Genomic DNA, 22,738 nt, shown 5'->3' with positions numbered 1-22,738 from the left:
CTATCAGCATTCCGTAAAGACCACTCCCTCCGTGACTCCCTCGTCAGATCCACACCCCCCACCAACCCAACCTCCACTCCCGGCACCTTCCCCTGCAACTGCAGGAGGTGCAAGACTTGCGCCCACACCTCCCCCCTCACCTCCCTCCAAGGCCCCAAAGGAAACTTCCATATCCGCCACAGATTCACCTGCACCTCCACACACATCATCTATTGCATCCTCTGCACCCGATGTGGCCTCCTCTATATTGGGGAGACAGGCCGGCTACTTGCGGAGCGTTTCAGAGAACACCTCTGGGACACCCGGACCAACCAACCCAACCACCCTGTAGCTCAACATTTCAATTCCCCCTCCCACTCCACCAAGGATATGCAGGTCTTTGGACTTCTCCATCGTCAGATCACAACAAAACGACGGTTGGAGGAAGAACGCCTCATCTTCCGCCTAGGAACCCTCCAACCACAAGGGATGAACTCGGATTTCACCAGTTTCCTCATTTCCCCTCCCCCCACCCTGTCTCAGTCAAATCCATCGAATTCAGCACCGCCTTCCTAACCTGCAATCTTCTTCCCGACCTCTCCGCCCCCACCCCAGTCTGACCTATCACCCTCACCTTGACCTCTTTCCACCTATCACATTTCCGATGCCCCTACCCCCTACCTTTTATCTTAGCCTGCTGGACAAACTTTTCTCACTCCTGAAGAAGGGCTTATGCCCGAAACGTCGATTCTCCTGTTCCTTGGATGCTGCCTGACCTGCTGCGCTTTTCCAGCAACACATTTCCATACCCGAAATGTTGACTTCTCCACTCCTGATGCAGCCTGGCTTGCTGTATTCTTCCAGCCTCCTGTTTGCCTACTTTGGATTTCAGCATCTTCAGTTTTCTCTTGTCTTTAAATAGGTTTAATAATGGCTGTAGGTATTTTTAATCAACTTGTTCAGAAATACTGCGACACACATTTGGAGTAGGATGGGACTTGACCCAGGTTTACCTGGCTCAGAGGTAGGGACACTATTAGTGCACTGCAATAAGCCTTGATTTGGAGATGCCGGTGTTGGACTGGGGTGTACAAAGTTAAAAATCACCAAACACCAGGTTATCATCCAACAAGTTTAACTGGAAGCACTAGCTTTCAGAGCGCTGCTCCTTCATCAGGTGGATGAAGGAACGTCGCTCCGAAACCCATTGTGCTTCCAATTAAACCTGTTGGACTATAACCTGGCGTTGTGTGATTTTTAGCAATAATCCTTCCAGGCCAATGTGATTCCTCCGTGCCCAGGGGTGGCGCTGTGACAAGTAATGGTGGGATTGTGTGAGGGGAGGGAAGGTGGGGGGAAGCTCTTGGCCGTGTCGCCGGGGAATCGGGAGCTCACAGGAGTCATGAGTACCTGGGTCTTCTCCGCTCAGTCAAGGTGGGTGTCTGGGACCCCTGAAAGGCCCGTGTCCCTCCCTGAGGGTGCAGTGCACTCGGGTGGCCCGCTCCGACCTCTGGCGAGGGGCACCCCCCGCCGTTTACATTCGGCTTTGGGTCGAGAGGAAAAGCAGTGAGAGCTTCTCGTTGCAACGTAGGCTCTAATGTGAGCAACCCGCAATCTGTGTTGGCGCGATCCTTTCGCTTTCCCGTGATTTTAAAAAAAGTGTATTCATTTGTAACGAATAGGCATACGCTTTTCTGCATTTACAACCCATCTCCTACGGTGGTTCCCAGACAACTTGGTACACTCCCGCAACAACTGTTACTCCCAGAGAGTTCTCCCTGGTCCTCAGACCCGCACCACACCCCCATCCCCACCACCCCCACACCCCCCCACCCCCATCCCCACCACCCACACCCCCACCCCCATCCCCACCACCCACACCCCCACACCCCCCCATCCCCACCATCCCCACCACCCCCACACCCCCCCATCCCCATCACCACCACCACCCCCACCCCCATCCCCATCCCCACCACCCCCACACCCCCCCATCCCCATCCCCACCACCCCCACACCCCCCCATCCCCACCATCCCCACACCCCCCCACCCCCATCCCCACCCCCCCATCCCCACCACCCCCACATCCCCACCATCCCCACACCCCCCCACCCCCATCCCCACCCCCCCATCCCCATCCCCACCACCCCCACATCCCCACCATCCCCACACCCCCCCACCCCCATCCCCACCACCACCACCCCCACCCCCATCCCCATCCCCACCACCCCCACACCCCCCCCATCCCCACCATCCCCACCCCCCCATCCCCATCCCCACACCCCCCCACCCCCATCCCCACCACCACCACCCCCACCCCCATCCCCACCACCACCACCCCCACCCCCATCCCCATCCCCACCACCCCCACACCCCCCCATCCCCATCCCCACCACCCCCACACCCCCCCATCCCCATCACCCCCACAACCCCCATCCCCACCATCCCCACACCCCCCCACCCCCATCCCCACCACCACCACCCCCACCCCCTCCCCCATCCCCATCCCCACCACCCCCACACCCCCCCATCCCCACCATCCCCACCCCCCCATCCCCATCCCCACACCCCCCCACCCCCATCCCCACACCCCCCCACCCCCATCCCCACCACCACCACCCCCACCCCCATCCCCATCCCCACCACCCCCACACCCCCCCATCCCCATCACCCCCACACCCCCCCATCCCCACCATCCCCACACCCCCCCACCCCCATCCCCACCACCACCACCCCCACCCCCTCCCCCATCCCCACCATCCCCACACCCCCCACCCCCATCCCCACCACCACCACCCCCACCCCCATCCCCATCCCCACCACCCCCACACCCCCCCATCCCCATCCCCACCCCCCCATCCCCATCCCCACCACCCCCATCCCCACCCCCCCATCCCCATCCCCACCACCCCCATCCCCATCCCCACCACCCCCACACACCCCCATCCCCATCCCCACCACCCCCACCCCCATCCCCACCACCCCCACCCCCCAATAATCTCAGATCCCAACACGGGTTGTCACCCTCTGCTACTCCCGGATCCCCGTACTATGGTCCCAATGCTGTTCTACAAACTTCCGAGCTATCGGTATTAGAATATTAACCATCGCCCCTCACCCCTTATCCTTCAGATTGCAGGAAACTGAATATAATAAGACACTGAAGTCCGCGCACACAGCGATGAAGGATTTGGAGATGCCGGTGTTGGACTGGGATGTACAAAGTTAAAAATCACACAACACCAGGTTATAGTCCAACAGGTTTAATTGGAAGCACACTAGCTTTCGGAGCGACGCTCCTTCATCAGGTGGTAGTGGAGGGCTCAATCCTAACACAGAATTTATAGCAAAAATTTACAGTGTGATGTAACTGAAATTATACATTGAAAAATTGATTGTCTGTTAAGCCTTTCATCTGTTAGAATGCAGTGATAGTTTCACTTCTTTCATGTGTAAATCACAAAACCTTTTTTTAAAAAAGTTGCATTCTCGGGTTAGCTGTTAACAATGGTGATAGCTAGACAATATGTTGAAGGTAAAAACAATGACTACAGATGCCGGAAACCAGATTCTGGATTAGTGGTGATGGAAGAGCACAGCAGTTCAGGCAGCATCCGAGGAGCAGTAATATGTTGAAGGTGTTGGCCCCCTGTGTTCTCCGTCTATGCCATGATGTTTAGATTGATTCTAACCTAAAAAGTGAGATATTGGAGTTTTACATAAATTCATGCAGTTTTTGAGCTCAGAGTTCTACATGAATGCATTCTGAACTCAAAAACTGCATGAATTTATGTAAAACTTCGTTATCTCACTTTTTAGGTTAGAATCAATCTAAACATCATGGCATAGATAGAGATCACAGGGGGCCAACATCTTCAACATATTGTCTAGCTATCACCATTGTTAACAGCTAACCCGAGAATACAACTTTTGTAAAAAAAAGGTTTTGTGATTTACACATGAAAGAAGTGAAACTATCACTGCATTCTAACAGATGAAAGGCTTAACAGACAATCAATTTTTCAATGTGTAATTTCAGTTACATCACACTGTAAATTTTTGCTATAAATTCTGTGTTAGGATTGAGCCCTCCATTATCACTTGGTGAAGGAGCGTCGCTCTGAAAGCTAGTGTGCTTCCAATTAAACCTGTTGGACTATAACCTGGTGTTGTGTGATTTTTAACAGTTATGAGGAGGCATCATGGATTTCAAACGCTAACCCTGTTTTCCTCTCCACAAGCTGTCAGACCTGCTCAACGTTCGCTGTATTTGCTTCAGATTGTCAGCATCCCCAAAGTGTCCAGTAAAGCATTTTGCTTTTGTAATAAAACAGTGATACTACTCCCATAATATTGTCAGAAGGTGAAATGGACAACCACTGTTAATGGTTTCGTACTGCATTCGGTGCATTCAGGAAGCACAAAATAGCACATCAAATATTACAGGAAAAATATTTTACAACCAACTGTGTACATGATTAATGAGTGGAAAATGCTGCAGTGATTATCAATGTAAGCGCCTTATGTATGTTTAGTGCTATTAACAGAGGAAATGACCCAAAACTTGCAACTGAAGGGAAAAAAAAGCTAAGTTCTCGCCTGAGAATTGGGAAGTGATTAAAACTTGCTACTTTCAGAATATTTAATTTGGGAGGGAGATTGGAGAGTTTTAGGGAATTCTAAAGAGTAGGCACATGACATTTTCAAAGTTCACTGTGTTGGATGATAGTAAGTCGTGCATCTGAACTAATTTTGCATCTGTAATACTTAACGTATTTGTTAAACTTTTTGTGAATTTTATCCTGTTCCAAATTTCTGGCTGTTTTGCCGAATTTAACTTTGTCTTTTATTTGCTTTGGGCATGTAACCAGCATTGGCAATGCTGAATTTATTGCCCATTTCATGTCATTATTGAAAAGATGGTGCTGAGGCTTCTCGGTTTGTTGCTGTTCCCATAATGTTGGTACTACAATGGTAGTATGAGAAATAAGGGCTTGATTTAGCATTCCAGAATGAATGATATTTATGAAAGTCAGGATGATGTCTGACTTCAAGGAGAACCTGAAGGTGATGGTGTCCCCGTGACATTAAGTCTCTCAATTTACTGTAGTTACATAATTTGGCCACTTGACAACTTTCTACCTAGAGTGGTGAACAAGTTTGTGGATTATTTTAAATAGCCCTACCTTATTTTGTATTTAATGTGCCACTGTTTAACCTGTTGTTATTCACCCACTGTAAGAGATAGCTAGAATAAAGTTTGCCACGCTTTAAGATGAGCTCTGAAGTAATATCAGTGCCACCTTTTTTAATAAGTAAGATATATTGCTAAACTCTGAACAAAGTTAGTTTTGCCAAAATGCCTAGAAATTTGTAACAAGATATAATTGACAAAAATGTGGTACCAGTTTGTTAACTGTTGTTGATGTGAAGTGTGGACAGATGCAAGATTAAAATAATATAAAATCTGCTAAAATACATACATTTAAGAACAAGTGGCCCAGCTAATGCTCTGTGCACCTGGGTTCAGATTTCATATTAGCTGGTGGATTTGAAGTTTGATGAATAGATCTGGAATATGAAGCTAATCTCAGTTTAATGAGCGCCATTACTAACTTTGAAACTTATAAGTGTACATCTGGTCCCAAATATCTTTTGGGGGAAGGAAGATTAGCCTAGATGCAATGTGCCTATGAATGTAATGTTTCTAGCCTGAACATGACTAACAAGGGAAATTATGGATTGTAGGGATCCAAGGCAGGGGCATACAAATTGGCCACAAAAGCAAGAAACCTGAGGATTGGGAGCAGTTTGGATTTCAACAAATGAGGGCAAAGGGATTGATTGGGGGTGGGGGGAAAATATAGTAGAAGAGTAAACTTGCGGGAACATACAAACTCATTATAAAAGCTTCTGCAGATATGTGAAGAGAAAACATTAGTTAAGACAAATGTAGGTCTGTTATAGTCAGAAACGGAGGAACTCATAATGGGGATCAAAGAGATGACAACCAATTAAATTGTTGGTTCCCTCTTCATAAAAGAGGACACAAATAATGTCCCAGAAATGTCAGGAACTCAGGTTGTAGTGAGAGGGAGGGACTGAAGGAAATCAATATTCATAGGGAAACGGTATTAGGGAGGTTGATGAGAATAAGGGCTGACTAAGGCCCAATAATCTATATCCCAGAGTACTTAAGGAAGTGCCCGTAGAAATTATGGATGTATTGGTGGTCATCTTTCAAGATGCTATAGACTCTGGAACAGTCTTTTGGATTGGAGGGTAGCTAATGTAAGTCCACTATTTGAAAAAAGGAGGTAGAGAGAAAATGGCAAATTATAGACCAGTTACCCTAATGTCAGTAGTGGGGAAAATGCTTATGGCCATTATAAAATGGAAAACAGTAGCAGGATCAGACAGAGTTAGCATAGATTTTGGAAAGGGATATCATGCTTGGCAAATCTACTGGAAAGTTTTAAAGATTAGCTCGTAGAAATAATAAGAGTGAACCACTGGATTTGGTTTACTTGGACTTGCAGAAGGCTTTGGATATGGTCCAGCAAACGAAACTAGCAAGTACAGTAGTGTCTCGGAATCCGAATTTAATTCGTTCCAGGAGGCTGTTCGGATTGCGAAAAGTTCGGAATCCGAAACTATTTTCCCCATAAGAAATAATGGAAAGTGAATTAATCTGTTTCTGAACCCAAAAAAAACACATTTTCAAGACACTTTTAACTGCAAATACACTTGGTGAAGATAAAATAAGATGAGTAAGTGACCTAAATATCAAGTAATAATAATAAAAGCAAGAAATAAATGTACTAACATGAAAATAACCTCATTTATCTAAGTGAGGAGTGCTAATGGTGAATGCACTTATTTGCTTCACTGCTCTTCTTGGGTGCCATGGTGAATGCACAACGGTGATAATTAAAAAAAAAAATAGCACAAATCAAGGTGAAAACACGAGGTAAACTAGTGATGGATTCACGAGAGATGCTTTCACGACTACTTCCCGGGACGAACTGAACAAACAATGTGCGACCTGAACGGTACATGGTGTTTGGATTCTGAAAATGTGTTCGGATTTTAGGGCAAAATTTTCTCGAAATAATTGTTTGGATTCCAAATTGTTTGAACAATAGGGCGTTTGGATTCCGGGGTCACCACTGTAAAATGAAGTTAAGTTAAAGATTGGGATAGTGTACAGACATGAATAAAGAACTAGTATGCAGACAGGGAACAGAGTAGGCAGTACTGAGCCTTGTACTGCAGGAATCAGTATTTGGACCCCAGCTATTCACTATATACACAGAGGAACCTCGATCATCCGAAGGACATTTGAGGGGGGGGAGGGTGAAGAAGTATTTTGTTCGGTTAATCAAATGCCGGATAACATAGTTAACCATGCATTGGGACCTTGCAATCTTGTTCAGTTAATCTGAAATTTAGTTAATTGAATGCTGGATAATTGAGGTTCCTCTGTATTCTTGATTTAGATGAAGGACTGAAATATAATATTGCCAAGTTGTAGATGATACAATGCTGGGTGAGAGAGTAAGCTGTGATGAGGTTGCTGAGATGCTTCAGTGTGATTTGGACAAATTGGGTGAGTGGGCAAATGCATGGCAAATGTGGAAAAATGTGAGGTTAACCACTTTGGATTCAAAAACCAGGAGGCAGATTATTATTTGAATTGTAGATTGGAAAAGGGGGAGGTATAACAAGAGACAATGAGCATGCAGGTCCAGCAGGTGGTGAAGAAGGCAGATGATATACCTGCATTGGCCTTCAAGCAAGAGGATTCAAGCACAGGACTAGACAAGGTAAATGCAGGAAACATGTGCCCGATGACTGGTAGTCTAGAACCAGGGTTACAACCTAAAGAATCCCTACCTCTGGACTGGGAGGCAAAGTTCAATCCTGTCTTCAAAGTTTGTGCGAAGATTTGTAGCTCGGGTGCTCGTTGTTGTGGTTCTGTTGGCCGAGCTGGAAGTTTTAGTTGCAAACGTTTCGTCTCCTGGCTAGGCGACATCACCTAGCAATAACACCTCTGAACAGTTGATTAGAAAAATAGGTTGTTGGAGGGAATCCTGAGGGACAGGGTGTACATGTATTTGGAAAGGCAAGGACTGATTAGAGATAGTCCACATGGCTTTGTGCGTGGGAAATCATGTCTCACAAACTTGATTGAGTTTTTTGAAGAAGTAACAAAGAGGATTGATGAAGGCAGAGTGGTAGATATGATCTATATGGACTTAAGTAAGGCGTTCGACAAGGTTCCCATGGGAGACTGGGTGGGCAAAGTTAGATCTCATGGAATACAGGGAGATCTAGCCATTTGGACACAGAACTGGCTCAAAGGTAGAAGACAGAGGGTGGTGGTGGAAGGTTGTTTTTCAAACTGGAGGCCTGTGACCAGTGGAGCGCCAAAAGGATCAGTGCTGGGTCCACTACTTTTATCATTTATATAAATAATTTGGTTGTGAGCATAAGAGGTATAGTTAGTACGTTTGCAGATGACACCAAAATTGGAGGTGTAGTGGATAGCGAAGGAGGTTACCTCAGATTACAATGGGATCTTGACCAGATGGGCCAATGGGCTGAGAAGTGGCAGATGGAATTTAATTTTGGTAAATGTGAGCTGCTGCATTTTGGGAAAGCAAATCTTAGCAGGACTTATATGCTTAATGGTAACGTCCTAGGGAATGTTGCTGAACAAAGAGACCTTGGAGTGCAGGTTCATAGCTCCTTGAAAGTGGAGTCACAGGTAGATAGGATAGTGAAGAAGTATGCTTTCCTTTATTGGTCAGCATATTGAGTACAGGAGTTGGGAGGTCATGTTGCGTCTGTACTGGACATTGGTTAGGCTACTATTGGAATATTGCGTGTAATTCTGGTCTTCCTATCGGAAAGATGTTGTGAAACTTGAAAGGGTTCAGAAAAGATTTACAAGGATGTTGCCAGGGTTGGAGAATTTGAGCTATAGGGAGAGGCTGAACAGGCTGGGGCCGTTTTCCCTGGAGTGTCAGAGGCTGAGGGGTGACCTTATAGAGGTTTATAAAATCATGAGGGGCATGGATAGGGTAAATAGACAAAGTGTATTCCCTGGGGTGGGGGAGTCCAGAACTGGAGGGCGTAGGTTTAGGGTGAGAGGGAAAAGATATAAGAGGGACTTCTTTTTCATGCAGAGAGTGTTACGGGTATGGAATGAGCTGCCAGAGGAAATGGTGGAGGCTAGTACAATTGCAGCATTTAAAAAGCATTTAGATGGGTATGTGAATAGGAAGGGTTTGGAGGGATATGGGCTGGGTGATGGCAGGTGGGATTAGATTGGGTTGGGATATCTGGTCAGCATGGACCGATTGGACTAAGGGGTGTTCTGTGCTGTACATCTCTATGACTCTATAATAAAAAACTGTAATCTAAAGATACAGGATAGGCCATTTCAGTTTGAGATGAGGAGAGATGTCTTTACCCAGAGAGTTGTAAACCTGTGGAGTTTGCTTCCCAAGAAGCCATTTCAGGCCAAAATATTGAATATTTTCATGGAGTTAGACATAGTTCTTAGCGCTAAAGGGATGAAAAGATGTGGGCAAAAGCATCTTAAGTCCAATAGCACTTGTTCAAAATTGATACTAATTACAAAAAGGTGGTATTTATGCTGAATTCAGGGTGTGGGGTGGGGATAGGAGCACTTTGCCAGCCCAAGGCAGAAACATGAGCCAAGAAACATGGTGGTATGTTCAAGTGGCAGGCAACGAAACTCGGGGTCATTTTTTGTGGACAAAGCGTAGACATTTGACAAAACTCTGCGTTTTGTCTCCCCAGTGTGGATGAGCTCACAGTTTGGTCTCCAACAAGACTCCAGTGTCTCTAATCCTCCAGCAGGGCTCAGTGCAAGCTGGAAGAACAGAATCCCTTTTTCCACTAAGGGACCCTGCAGCCTTTGGGACTTAATGTCAAGTTCAATAATTTTAGAACCCGAACTCCACTTCTACGTTCTTTACCTGCCCTCACGCCCCAGGCCCCATCATAACATGGGCTGCTTTCAGTCCAACTAACTCATTCACACCTACTTATCATCTTCATTGTCAGTTTTTCTTTGTACTGAGCACGCTATCATCCATCCATTTGTCTGCCTAACTTGTTCTCTCTTTTTAATCGGGATTTTTAATAGAATTGAATCCCTACAGTGTGGAAACAGGCCCTTCAGCCCTACAAGTCCACACCGACCCTCCAAAGAATATTCCACGCAACCCCATTCTTCTACATTTACACCCCAACTACACATCTGTGAACACTATGGGCAATTTAGCATGGCCAATCCACCTAACCTGCACATCTCTGGGCTGTGAGAAGAAACCAGAGCACCGGGAGGAAACCCATGCAGACAAAGCGAGAATATGCAAACTCCACACAGACAGTCACCCGAGGCTGGAATCAAACCCGGGTCCTTGGCACTCTGAGGCCGCAGTGCTAACCAGTGAGCCACCATGCTGCCCTCTTTCTCTGAGCTCTATTTCCCTTCTACCTGCTCTCTCCTTCCCTACCCCCATCTTCAGCATACCTACCACCTTTTCCTCGCTACTAACAGTTCTGAACAAGGATCACTGGCCTCAAAATGTTAACTCTGCTTTCTGCAGCTGCTGACAAACTTACTCAGTTTCTCCAGCAAGTTTTGCTTTTGTTTCAGATTTCCAGCATTCACAGCTCTTTATTTTATTTTAAAGTCTTGGGTTTTTATAGAGTCATAGAGATGTACAGCAAGGAAACAGACCCTTCGGTCCAACCTGTCCATGCTGACCACATATCCCAACCCAATCTAGTCCCACCTGCCAGCACCCGGCCCATATCCCTCCAAACCCTTCCTTTTCATGTACTCATCCAAATGCCTCTTAAATGAAGCAATTTTACTAGCCTCCACCATTTCCTCTGGCAGCTCATTCCATACACATACCACCCTCTGTGTGAAAAAGTTGCCCCTTTGGTCTCTTTTATATCTTTCCCCTCTCACCCTAAACCTATGCCCTCTAGTTCTGGACCTCCCGAACCCAGCGAAAGGACTTTGTCTATTTATCCTATCATGACCCTCATAATTTTGTAAACCGCTGTAAGCTCATCCCTCAAGCTCCAAAGCTCCAAGGAAAACAGCCCCAGCCTGTTTAGTCTCTCCCTATAGCTCAAATCCTCCAATCCTGGCAACATCCTTGTAAATCTTTTCTGAACCGTTTCAAGTTTCACAACATCTTTCCGATAGGAAGGAGACCAGAATTGCATGCAATATTCCAACAGTGGCCTAACCAATGTCTTGTACAGCCGCAACATGACCTCCCAACTCCTGTACTCGGTACTCCGACCAATAAAAGAAAGCATACCAAACGCCTTCTTCACTATCCTATCCACCTGCAACTTCACTTTCAAGAAGCAATGAACCTGCACTCCAAGGTATCTTTGTTCAGCAACACTCCCTAGGACGTTATCATTAAGTGTATAAGTCCTGCTAAGATTTGCTTTTCCAAAATGCACTACTTCACATTTATCTGAATTAAACTCCATCTGCCACTTCTCAGCCCATTGGCCCAGTAGGATAAATGTGGGGAGAATGTTTCCTGTTGTGAAAGAATCAAGAACGAGGGGTCAAAACATTAGCGGTTGCCATTTAAAATCGAGATGAGGGGAAGTTTAATTCCTTCAAGGGAGGTTAGTCTTTTGTATTGTCTTCCAGACAAACTTGTTGAAGCAGATGCCTTGAATATTTTTAAGAGAGGTAGATAGGTTGTTGTTTCAGCAAGAAGATGAAGGGTTATCAGAGGTAGATGAGACTGGGTTTGAGGTTGCAATCAGATTAGCAGAGCAGTCCTGAGAAGCCAAATGGCCTACTCTTGTTTGGTAATATGGTGTCACCTGTAGCTCAATGATGTAAGTCTTACAGGAGTCAGAGTCTGGAGGTTCACATTGAGATCCAAGTATAAAATCTAGCTTGACAGTGTACAGTATTGTAATGAATTAAAGCTGCAACTCTGGGACTTGTCATCTTTCAGACAAGATGCTAAATCAAAGACCTCGTGTCTCCTCAGGTGGGCACAAAAGATCCCATGGTAGTACAGAAAAACCTCGATTATCCAAAGGACACGGGCGGGGAGTATATTATTCGGTTAATTGAATGCCGGATAACATAGCCAAGCATCGGGACCTTATTATCTTGTTTAGATAATCCGAAATTCAGTTAATCGAATGCCGGATAATCGAGATTGATTGATGGCAGTGAATTATCCCATACATCCTTACCCAGTGGCACATACTGGTAGAGGTGCCAAATACCACAAGGTACCAGAAGAGTGAGACATTAGGAGGCACACACAGGCATTTGTTGTAATCCATGATCACTGTATGCTTCTAAGAATGTTTAGAATGGGAGAAAAGCAGGAGCAGGCCATTAAGCCTCTTGGGCCCCTTCTATCATTGAATTAAACCACAACTGATTGCTATCTCTGTTCTATTTACTAACATTACTGCCCTCTCTCCCAGCTCTAGATGCATTTGACTAACAAAGGTTTATCCCTCTGAGTCTTGAACTTTTCAGTTGTCAACTGGTAAATAATCTGAAAGTCTGACTCAATCATTAATCGCTGTTATTTTGTTTTTTATTTCAGGCTGAGGGCTCTTTTGAGGTTACAGATAGTACAGAAACATCTGGTAAGTGTGTACTGATGTTTATCACTTTGTCGTCCTGGGTTTGTATTACGATGTTTTAAGAATTAAAATGATAACTAAACAGAGTAGATTTAAGGATAATCTCCAAGTTGACTTAGCTGAGCTAAGAATACTGGATGATGATGTTGTGTGCCTACAGATACTCTCATCCTTTATCCTTGAGGAACATACATACAAAAAGTACGATCAAGCTGTACAGATGACAACAGTCTATTAGTTACAGAGGCATAAACATGTTTTAGTATAAGAAGTATCAGTTCTATGTTTCTTCTCTGTGCTGCAATATATACAGGTTTTAAATGATTATTTAGAATAGAAGATTTATGTTTTAAGAAATGTTTTCTTACATAAACATTCTGTAAAGCTCCTTCCTATCAGAAAGATGTTGTGAAACTTGAAAGGGTTCAGAAAAGATTTACAAGGATGTTGCCAGGGTTGGAGGATTTGAGCTATAGGGAGAGGCTGAACAGGCTGGGGCTGTTTTCCCTGGAGTGTCGGAGGCTGAACAGGCTGGGGCTGTTTTCCCTGGAGCGTCAGAGGCTGAGGGATGACCTTATAGAGGTTTACAAAATTATGAAGGGCATGATAGGATAAATAGGCAAAGTCTTTTCCCTGGGATCAGGGAGTCCAGAACTAGAGGGCATAGGTTTAGGGTGAGAGGGGAACAATATAAAAGAGACCTAAGGGGCAATGTTTTTACACAGAGGGTGGTACGTGTATGGAATGAACTGCCAGAGGATGTGGTGGAGGCTGGTACAATTGCAACATTTAAGAGGCATTTGGATGGGTATATGAATAGGAAGGATATGAATTGGCGGGATATGGGCAGGGTGCTGGCAGGTGGGATTAGATTGGGTTGGGATATATAGTCGGCATGAATGGGTTAGACCGAAGGGTCTGTTTCCATGCTGTACATCTCTATGACTCTATGTGAGCGAAAATAATTGGTTGCATTTGCATAATGTTACACCAGGGGGAGCATGGAACAACTAAAAGTCACAACCAACTAATTTATTTTAGTTCATTTATTTTGGTGTTAAAAGTTATGAAAAACAATATTTTCATATAAGTAGAAACTGCAACATTACATCAGCTTTCAGTTAGTTCAAAGCTCTGTCATCTATCACCCTTTGCTTTGTGCTCCTACTATCCATCTGCATCCATACCACTACATTGTTTTGCAGTTAACCTCCCTATTTTTGTAAATGCTATATTTACCTTGTAAACTGTACATTCCTCTTTTCAGTCCAGATGTTCCCACTATCATATTACTCAACTACTGTAGATCATGAGCTTTCTCCCAGTTTTGGAGAATTATTTCTGCCAGAAATAAGAACAATATTCGCTTCACATTCTCCTTATGGAATACTACTGATCAAATTCTCAAGACCATCTGAGGGCAAATATGCTATAATTCTTAAACTGAAAAAGTCTAAAATACCTTTTTCCCATTATTACATGTGGACTGATAAACCATCATGTAAGTAAAATATTAAAATTGACTAGCATGCTTTGCGATCTATCATTCAGCAGATTAATGTGTGGTTAATGTTGCAATTCTACATTTTACTGTGTCAATTTTTTTGCTGCTGTTAAACTTTCTGTAGTATTTTTAATGAACAAATAAATCTGACAGTGCAAATGTAATCATATAAATCTGGTTATTGGACCATCCCCAGTCATTTTATTATCTGTATAATCTGTTCATTTGTTGTAATCCATGATCCTATTTGCATTTTGAACACTCTACTGTACTCCTTGCACTCAAAGTTAGCATTACAAAATTGCTGATATATTACACTTGAGTTAACTATAGATTCCAAATTGGGTTGCTTAGAACAATTTTAATAAGCATATTTTAACACAATAAACGGATGTATAGTCTTTTGCATTATCAGTCTGTCTTCCATTCAATTTTCAATCCATACTCTCTGTGTCTCTTCCTTTGTTTTCTTCGGTCCAACCCGCCCAGGCCGACCAGATATCCTAACCCAATCTAGTCCCACCTGCCAGCACCCAGCCCATATCCCTCCAAACCCTTCCAATTCATATACCCATCCAAATGCCTTTAAATTGTTGCAATTGTACCAGCCTCCACCACTTCCTCTGGCAACTCATTCTTTACACGTACCCTCTGTGTGAAAACGTTGCCCCTTAGGTCTCTTTTATATCTTTCCCTTCTCACCCTAAACCTATGAGGAGAAAGTGAGGTCTGCAGATGCTGGAGATCAGAGATGGAAATGTGTTGCTGGAAAAGCGCAGCAGGTCAGGCAGCATCTAGGGAACAGGAGAATCGACGTTTCGGGCATTCCTGAAGAAGGGCTAATGCCCGAAACGTCGATTCTACTGTTCCCTAGATGCTGCCTGACCTGCTGCGCTTTTCCAGCAACACATTTCCACCCTAAACCTATGCCCTCTAGTTCTGGACTCCCCGACCCCAGGGAAAAAACTTTGTCCATTTATCCTATCCATGCCCTTCATAATTTTGTAAACCTCTCTAAGGTCATCCCTCAGCCTCCGACGCTCCAGGGAAAACAGCCCCAGCCTGTTCAGCCTCTCCCTATAGCTTAAATCCTCCAACCCTGGCAACATCCTTGTAAATCTTTTCTGAACCCTTTCAAGTTTCACAACATCTTTCCGATAGGAAGGAGACCAGTTTTGCATGTAATATTCCAACAGTGGTCTAACCAATGTCCTGTACTGCCGCAACATGACCTCCCAATTCCTGTACTCAATACGTTGACAATAAAAGAAAGCATACCAAATGCCTTCTTCACTATCCTGTCTACCTGCGGCTCCACTTTCAAGGAGCTATGAACCTGTACTCCAAGGTCTCTTTGTTCAGCAACACTCCCAGGACCTTACCATTAAGTGCATAAATCCTGCTAAGATTTGCTTTCCCAAAATGCAGTACCTCACATTTATCTGAATTAAACTCCATCTGCCACTTCTCAGCCCATTGGCCCATCTGGTCAAGAACCTGTTGTAATCTGAGGTAACCTTCCTTGCTATTCACTACACCTCCAATTTTGGTGTCATCTGCAAACTTACTAACTGTACTTCTTATTCTCGCAGCCACATCATTTATGTAAATGACAAAAAGTAGAGGATCCAGCACTGATCCTTGTGGCACTCCAATTCTCACAGGCCTCCAGTCTGAAAAACAACGCTTCAGCAATTTCAATAGGCAATGCCTATACAACAAATAAATCTTTGACCTGTTGAGAGATTTTAGTGAGCTTTATGGTGTATTTTATCTTAGTCTTTGGTAATGGTTTTCTAAAATGAATTACATAGGACTTTCACGGAGCAGATATTGTTCATATCTTCAAGATGTGCTCCTTCTGGCTTGATGAACACATCAAACTGCTCTGAGCATTAGAAACAAACTGCTCTGAGCACTAGAAACAAACTGCTCTGAGCATTAGAAACAAACTGCTCTGAGCACTAGAAACAAACTGCTCTGAGCACTAGAAACAAACTGCTCTGAGCATTAGAAACAAACTGCTCTGAGCATTAGAAACAAACTGCTCTGAGCACTAAAAACAAACTGCTTTGAGCATTAGAAACAAACTGCTCTGAGCACTAGAAACAAACTGCTCTGAGCATTAGAAACAAACTGCTCTGAGCATTAGAAACAAACTGCTCTGAGCACTAAAAACAAACTGCTTTGAGCATTAGAAACAAACTGCTCTGAGCACTAGAAACAAACTGCTCTGAGCATTAGAAACAAACTGCTCTGAGCACTAGAAACAAACTGCTCTGAGCATTAGAAACAAACTGCTCTGAGCACTAAAAACAAACTGCTCTGAGCATTAGAAACAAACTGCTCTGAGCACTAGAAACAAACCGCTCTGAGCATTAGAAACAAACTGCTCTGAGCACTAGAAACAAACTGCTCTGAGCACTAGAAACAAACTGCTCTGAGCATTAGAAACAAACTGCTCTGAGCATTAGAAACAAACTGCTCTGAGCATTAGAAACAAACTGCTCTGAGCACTAGAAACAAACTGCTCTGAGCATTAGAAACAAACTGCTCTGAGCACTAGAAACAAACTGCTCTGAGCACTAGAAACAAACTGCTCTGAGCACTAGAAACAAACTGCTTTGAGCACTAGAAACAAACTGCTCTGAGCATTAGAAACAAACTGCTCTGAGAATTAGAAACAAACTGCTCTGAGCACTAGAAACAAACTGCTCTGAGCATTAGAAACAAACTGCTCTGAGCATTAGAAACAAATTGCTCTGAGCACTAGAAACAAACTGCTCTGAGCACTAGAAACAAACTGCTCTGAGCACTAGAAACAAACTGCTCTGAGCACTAGAAACAAACTGCTCTGAGCATTAGAAACAAACTGCTCTGAGCACTAGAAACAAACTGCTCTGAGCACTAGAAACAAACTGCTCTGAGCATTAGAAACAAACTGCTCTGAGCACTAGAAACAAACTGCTCTGAGCACTAGAAACAAACTGCTCTGAGCATTAGAAACAAACTGCTCTGAGCATTAGAAACAAACTGCTCTGAGCACTAGAAACAAACTGCTTTGAGCACTAGAAACAAACTGCTCTGAGAATTAGAAACGAACTGCTCTGAGCACTAGAAACAAACTGCTCTGAGCATTAGAAACAAACTGCTCTGAGCATTAGAAACAAATTGCTCTGAGCACTAGAAACAAACTGCTCTGAGCACTAGAAACAAACTGCTCTGAGCATTAGAAACAAACTGCTCTGAGCACTAGAAACAAACTGCTCTGAGCACTAGAAACAAACTGCTCTGAGCACTAGAAACAAACTGCTCTGAGCATTAGAAACAAACTGCTCTGAGCATTAGAAACAAACTGCTCTGAGCACTAGAAACAAACTGCTCTGAGCACTAGAAACAAACTGCTCTGAGCATTAGAAACAAACTGCTCTGAGCATTAGAAACAAACTGCTCTGAGCATTAGAAACAAACTGCTCTGAGCATTAGAAACAAACTGCTCTGAGCATTAGAAACAAACTGCTCTGAGCACTAGAAACAAACTGCTCTGAGCATTAGAAACAAACTGCTCTGAGCACTAGAAACAAACTGCTCTGAGCATTAGAAACAAACTGCTCTGAGCACTAGAAACAAACTGCTCTGAGCACTAGAAACAAACTGCTCTGAGCATTAGAAACAAACTGCTCTGAACACTAGAAACAAACTGGTCTGAGCACTAGAAACAAACTGCTCTGAGCATTAGAAACAAACTGCTCTGAGCATTAGAAACAAACTGCTCTGAGCATTAGAAACAAACTGCTCTGAACACTAGAAACAAACTGCTCTGAGCACTAGAAACAAACTGCTCTGAGCATTAGAAACAAACTGCTCTGAACACTAGAAACAAACTGCTCTGAGCATTAGAAACAAACTGCTCTGAGCATTAGAAACAAACTGCTCTGAGCACTAGAAACAAACTGCTCTGAGCACTAGAAACAAACTGCTCTGAGCACTAGAAACAAACTGCTCTGACCACTAGAAACAAACTGCTCTGAGCATTAGAAACAAACTGCTCTGAGCATTAGAAACAAACTGCTCTGAGCACTAGAAACAAACTGCTCTGAGCACTAGAAACAAACTGCTCTGAGCATTAGAAACAAACTGCTCTGAGCATTAGAAACAAACTGCTCTGAGCATTAGAAACAAACTGCTCTGAGCATTAGAAACAAACTGCTCTGAGCATTAGAAACAAACTGCTCTGAGCACTAGAAACAAACTGCTCTGAGCATTAGAAACAAACTGCTCTGAGCACTAGAAACAAACTGCTCTGAGCATTAGAAACAAACTGCTCTGAGCACTAGAAACAAACTGCTCTGAGCACTAGAAACAAACTGCTCTGAGCATTAGAAACAAACTGCTCTGAACACTAGAAACAAACTGGTCTGAGCACTAGAAACAAACTGCTCTGAGCATTAGAAACAAACTGCTCTGAGCATTAGAAACAAACTGCTCTGAGCATTAGAAACAAACTGCTCTGAACACTAGAAACAAACTGCTCTGAGCACTAGAAACAAACTGCTCTGAGCATTAGAAACAAACTGCTCTGAACACTAGAAACAAACTGCTCTGAGCATTAGAAACAAACTGCTCTGAGCATTAGAAACAAACTGCTCTGAGCACTAGAAACAAACTGCTCTGAGCATTAGAAACAAACTGCTCTGAGCATTAGAAACAAACTGCTCTGAACACTAGAAACAAACTGCTCTGAGCATTAGAAACAAACTGCTCTGAGCATTAGAAACAAACTGCTCTGAGCACTAGAAACAAACTGCTCTGAGCATTAGAAACAAACTGCTCTGAGCATTAGAAACAAACTGCTCTGAGCACTAGAAACAAACTGCTCTGAGCACTAGAAACAAACTGCTCTGAGCACTAGAAACAAACTGCTCTGAGCACTAGAAACAAACTGCTCTGAGCATTAGAAACAAACTGCTCTGAGCATTAGAAACAAACTGCTCTGAGCATTAGAAACAAACTGCTCTGAGCATTAGAAACAAACTGCTCTGAGCATTAGAAACAAACTGCTCTGAGCATTAGAAACAAACTGCTCTGAGCACTAGAAACAAACTGCTCTGAGCATTAGAAACAAACTGCTCTGAGCATTAGAAACAAACTGCTCTGAGCACTAGAAACAAACTGCTCTGAGCACTAGAAACAAACTGCTTTGAGCATTAGAAACAAACTGCTCTGAGCATTAGAAACAAACTGCTCTGAGCATTAGAAACAAACTGCTCTGAGCACTAGAAACAAACTACTCTGAGCACTAGAAACAAACTGCTCTGAGCACTAGAAACAAACTGCTCTGAGCATTAGAAACAAACTGCTCTGAGCATTAGAAACAAACTGCTCTGAGCACTAGAAACAAACTGCTCTGAGCATTAGAAACAAACTGCTCTGAGCATTAGAAACAAACTGCTCTGAGCACTGGAAACAAACTGCTCTGAGCACTAGAAACAAACTGCTCTGGTAACAGTTCAGACAAACTGACTCTTCTTGACCATCTTGCAATTTAAAGGCAGAAGATAAAACTTTGCATTTAATTTGCACAGCAAAAATATGATTGGAAGCATAGTTTTATGTCCTATCATATTGCGCACTGAGTGAACCACTGAACAATTAAAATGGTCCATTGGTCTGAAGATGTGTTCGGAACATCAGAAACATGTTCTTCTGTTTCTGATTAGTGTCATGTTATGTAGATCCAGTCAGTTACTAGAAAACCTAGAGTGATTAACTTTTGGATTTCAAATGAAAATGGGAGGGTGACTGAGGAAGATAGATTAGATTACATTACAGTGTGGAAACAGGCCCTTCGGCCCAACAAGTCCACACCGACCCGCCGAAGCGAAACCCACCCATACCCCTACATTTACCCCTTATCTAACACTACGGGCAATTTAGTATGGCCAATTCACCTGACCCTGCACATCTTTGGACTGTGGGAGGAAACCGGAGCACCCGGAGGAAACCCACGCAGACACGGGGAGAACGTGCAAACTCCACACAGTCAGTCGCCTGAGGCGGGTCATAAAGTCTGAACAGCAGTGAGCTATCATGTACAAGTACCTTTACTGAAGTTATTTCAGTGTTGCTATTCAAGTACTAATCAAATTTTGTGCTCTTTATCTTAGATGTCTACTAATGCTAGCCTGGAAAAGGAAGTGATCTTGACGAAGTCTGGATGTGCTGGAATAATCACATTAAATCGGCCAAAGGCCCTTAATGCTCTGAACCTTTCCATGATTAGACAAATCTACCCTCAGCTCAAGGTTGGTGCCATTTCTTTGTCAATTGCCTGATTTTAAAATCAATGATGCAAAGTATCTGGTTTTAAAATAGAAGGTGTAAATTAAGTATCTGCTACTTTATCTGTGTACTGTATCCTAACAAATATATTCATTTCTTTAATAGTGTAGTGTTCTATGAACATATTGAATGCTCCAAACTCAAGCAGATTTTGACGGCATATCACGGAATCACAGAATTGTTGCAATGCATAAGACCATTTGGCCCATAATGTCTGTACTGGCTCACCAAATGAGCATCGTGACTTTGTGCTTCTTCCTTTCTTTTTCCTGTATCCCTGCTCATTATTTCTATTTAGGCAATCACATAATGCCGTTTTGAATACCTTGATTGAAACTGCCTATACCATACTTACAGTCAGAACATTCTAGACTTGAACCACTCAAGTGAAGAAAGCTTCTTCACAAATTACATTTAATTTTGAAAATATCTTAAATATGTGCTCTCTTGTTCTTGATTCATTTATGAGCAGGAACAATTTTTCCCTGTCTCATCTGTCCTGATAGTTATAATTTTTCAAATTTCAATCATATCTTCCCTTAGCCGTCTCCTCTCTCAGGAAAACTCCCAATTTCTCCAATTAACCTTCATAACTGAACTTTCTCATTTCTGGAACCATTCTCATAAAGATCATTTGCACTGTCTCCAATGTGTCCACATCCTTTATAAAGTGTGGTACCCAGACTGTAGCAAGGTGGCAGCTGTGGTCTAACTGATAGTTTTGTAAAGCAATACTTCCTTCAAACTGCTATCTCGCATCATTGAATAATTTGTTTCCCAACACTTTAAACAAAGATTGCTGTTCCTGCTGGCTTAAATAGTTGGATTGAGTCATTAATTTATTTCTATCCTTGTTAAACTGGAAAGCAAGCAGTGAAATATAGACATTTACTCTCATAGACATTTACTACAGAGAAGGAGGTCTTCTGGTCCATCGTGTCTGCTCTGTGCCAAATAAAATCTGACTCACTGATCCCATTTTCCAGCATTTGACCTGTAGCCCTGGAGGCTAGGACTACGCAAGTGAATACCTAAATACAGCTTAATTGTTACAAGAGCTTCTGACTCAATCACCCTTCAGACAATGAGTTCCAGACTTCCACCACCCTCTCAGTTCAGAAAAAAACTCTTGTCCACTCTCCTCTTAGCCTTTTACCTCTTAATTTATATCTATGCCCCCTTGTTATTGATCCATCTACTGATGGAAAAAGTGCCTTCCTTTCCACCCCATAATCTAATATGCTTCCATCAGGTCAACCTTTGCTGTTTTAGAGAAAGCAACCCCAATTGCTGTTTCTATCTTCTTTTCAAATTTAACAGCAAGTAGAACTTTGGAATGAAGGTTCTCCCCTCCAGCCTGTATTTCCTTCTAAATGTGCTGTGGCTACCTTAAGAGTCAATATGCTGGCTGGAATCATAGGGACATAAGTTGAAACTTTATTGCTGGAACAGCACAGCAGGTCAGGCAGCATCCAGGGAACAGGAGATTCGACGTTTCGGGCACAGGCCCTTCTTCAGGAATGTGGCCGAAACGTCGAATCTCCTGTTCCCTGGATGCTGCCTGACCTGCTGTGCTGTTCCAGCAATAAAGTTTCAACTTTGATCTCCAGCATCTGCAGACCTCACTTTCTCCATCATAGGGACATAACCACATTGCAGACTCATTCTGTGGCTCCTTCTAACTTTTGTTACACTCTCCAGACTCCAGATACCTCCTCTGCCACCTCCAATTTTGTCTAATGGTGAATTAACTACTGACAGCATTCTGGTACACTACCCTCTGAAAATTTAAAAATAAACAGAAATTTTTAAGATGTTATTTAACCAGGAACTAATGTAGGTCAGAAGGCAAGAAGAGTGATAGTGGCATAGAACATGTTCTACATTCTTAAAAGAAATCATTCCAGAAATGAGTGTCACTGGTAAGGCTAGCATGTATTAAGATACAGGCAGCAGAATTTTGTATACCTTAAGTCACCAGGTAGAATGTAGGACCAGCCTGGAATGCTTTGATCTAGTCAAGTCTAGAGGTAAAAGAAAGAGCAGGAATTTGGGTTTCAATAGCAGAGGAATTGAGGTGAGGCAAATTGAGTGATGCAAGGAAGGTGAAAACAGACGGTCTTAATGATGGTGCACATATGAGGAGAGAAGCTCATTTTGGGGTCAAATATGTTATGACCCACTCAGGCTGTGCACTGTAACTCAAGCGCCACTGTATC

General features: G+C 43.5%; 1 protein-coding gene across 1 annotated transcript in view; it reads left to right on the top strand.

Moving 5' to 3' along the window:
• The first annotated feature begins 1,361 nt into the window (after nucleotides 1–1,361).
• Nucleotides 1,362–22,738, top strand: part of hibch (3-hydroxyisobutyryl-CoA hydrolase) — a 128,341-nt gene continuing 106,964 nt past the window's right edge. Inside the window, exons 1-3 of the mRNA XM_043692857.2 lie at nucleotides 1,362–1,413; nucleotides 12,634–12,676; nucleotides 20,345–20,482. Of these exons, the coding sequence (XP_043548792.1) occupies nucleotides 1,382–1,413; nucleotides 12,634–12,676; nucleotides 20,345–20,482 (213 nt within the window). The 5' untranslated portion in view covers nucleotides 1,362–1,381. The remainder of the gene's footprint in view (nucleotides 1,414–12,633; nucleotides 12,677–20,344; nucleotides 20,483–22,738) is intronic.

This window comes from Chiloscyllium plagiosum, unplaced genomic scaffold (assembly GCF_037043375.1).
Source record: "Chiloscyllium plagiosum isolate Xiang-an unplaced genomic scaffold, Cpla_swu_hap1 HiC_scaffold_7, whole genome shotgun sequence".
NCBI classification, from domain to species: Eukaryota; Metazoa; Chordata; class Chondrichthyes; order Orectolobiformes; family Hemiscylliidae; genus Chiloscyllium; species Chiloscyllium plagiosum.
The sequence above is the reverse complement of the archived record's forward strand: the minus strand, read 5'-3'. Positions and strand labels throughout refer to the sequence as shown.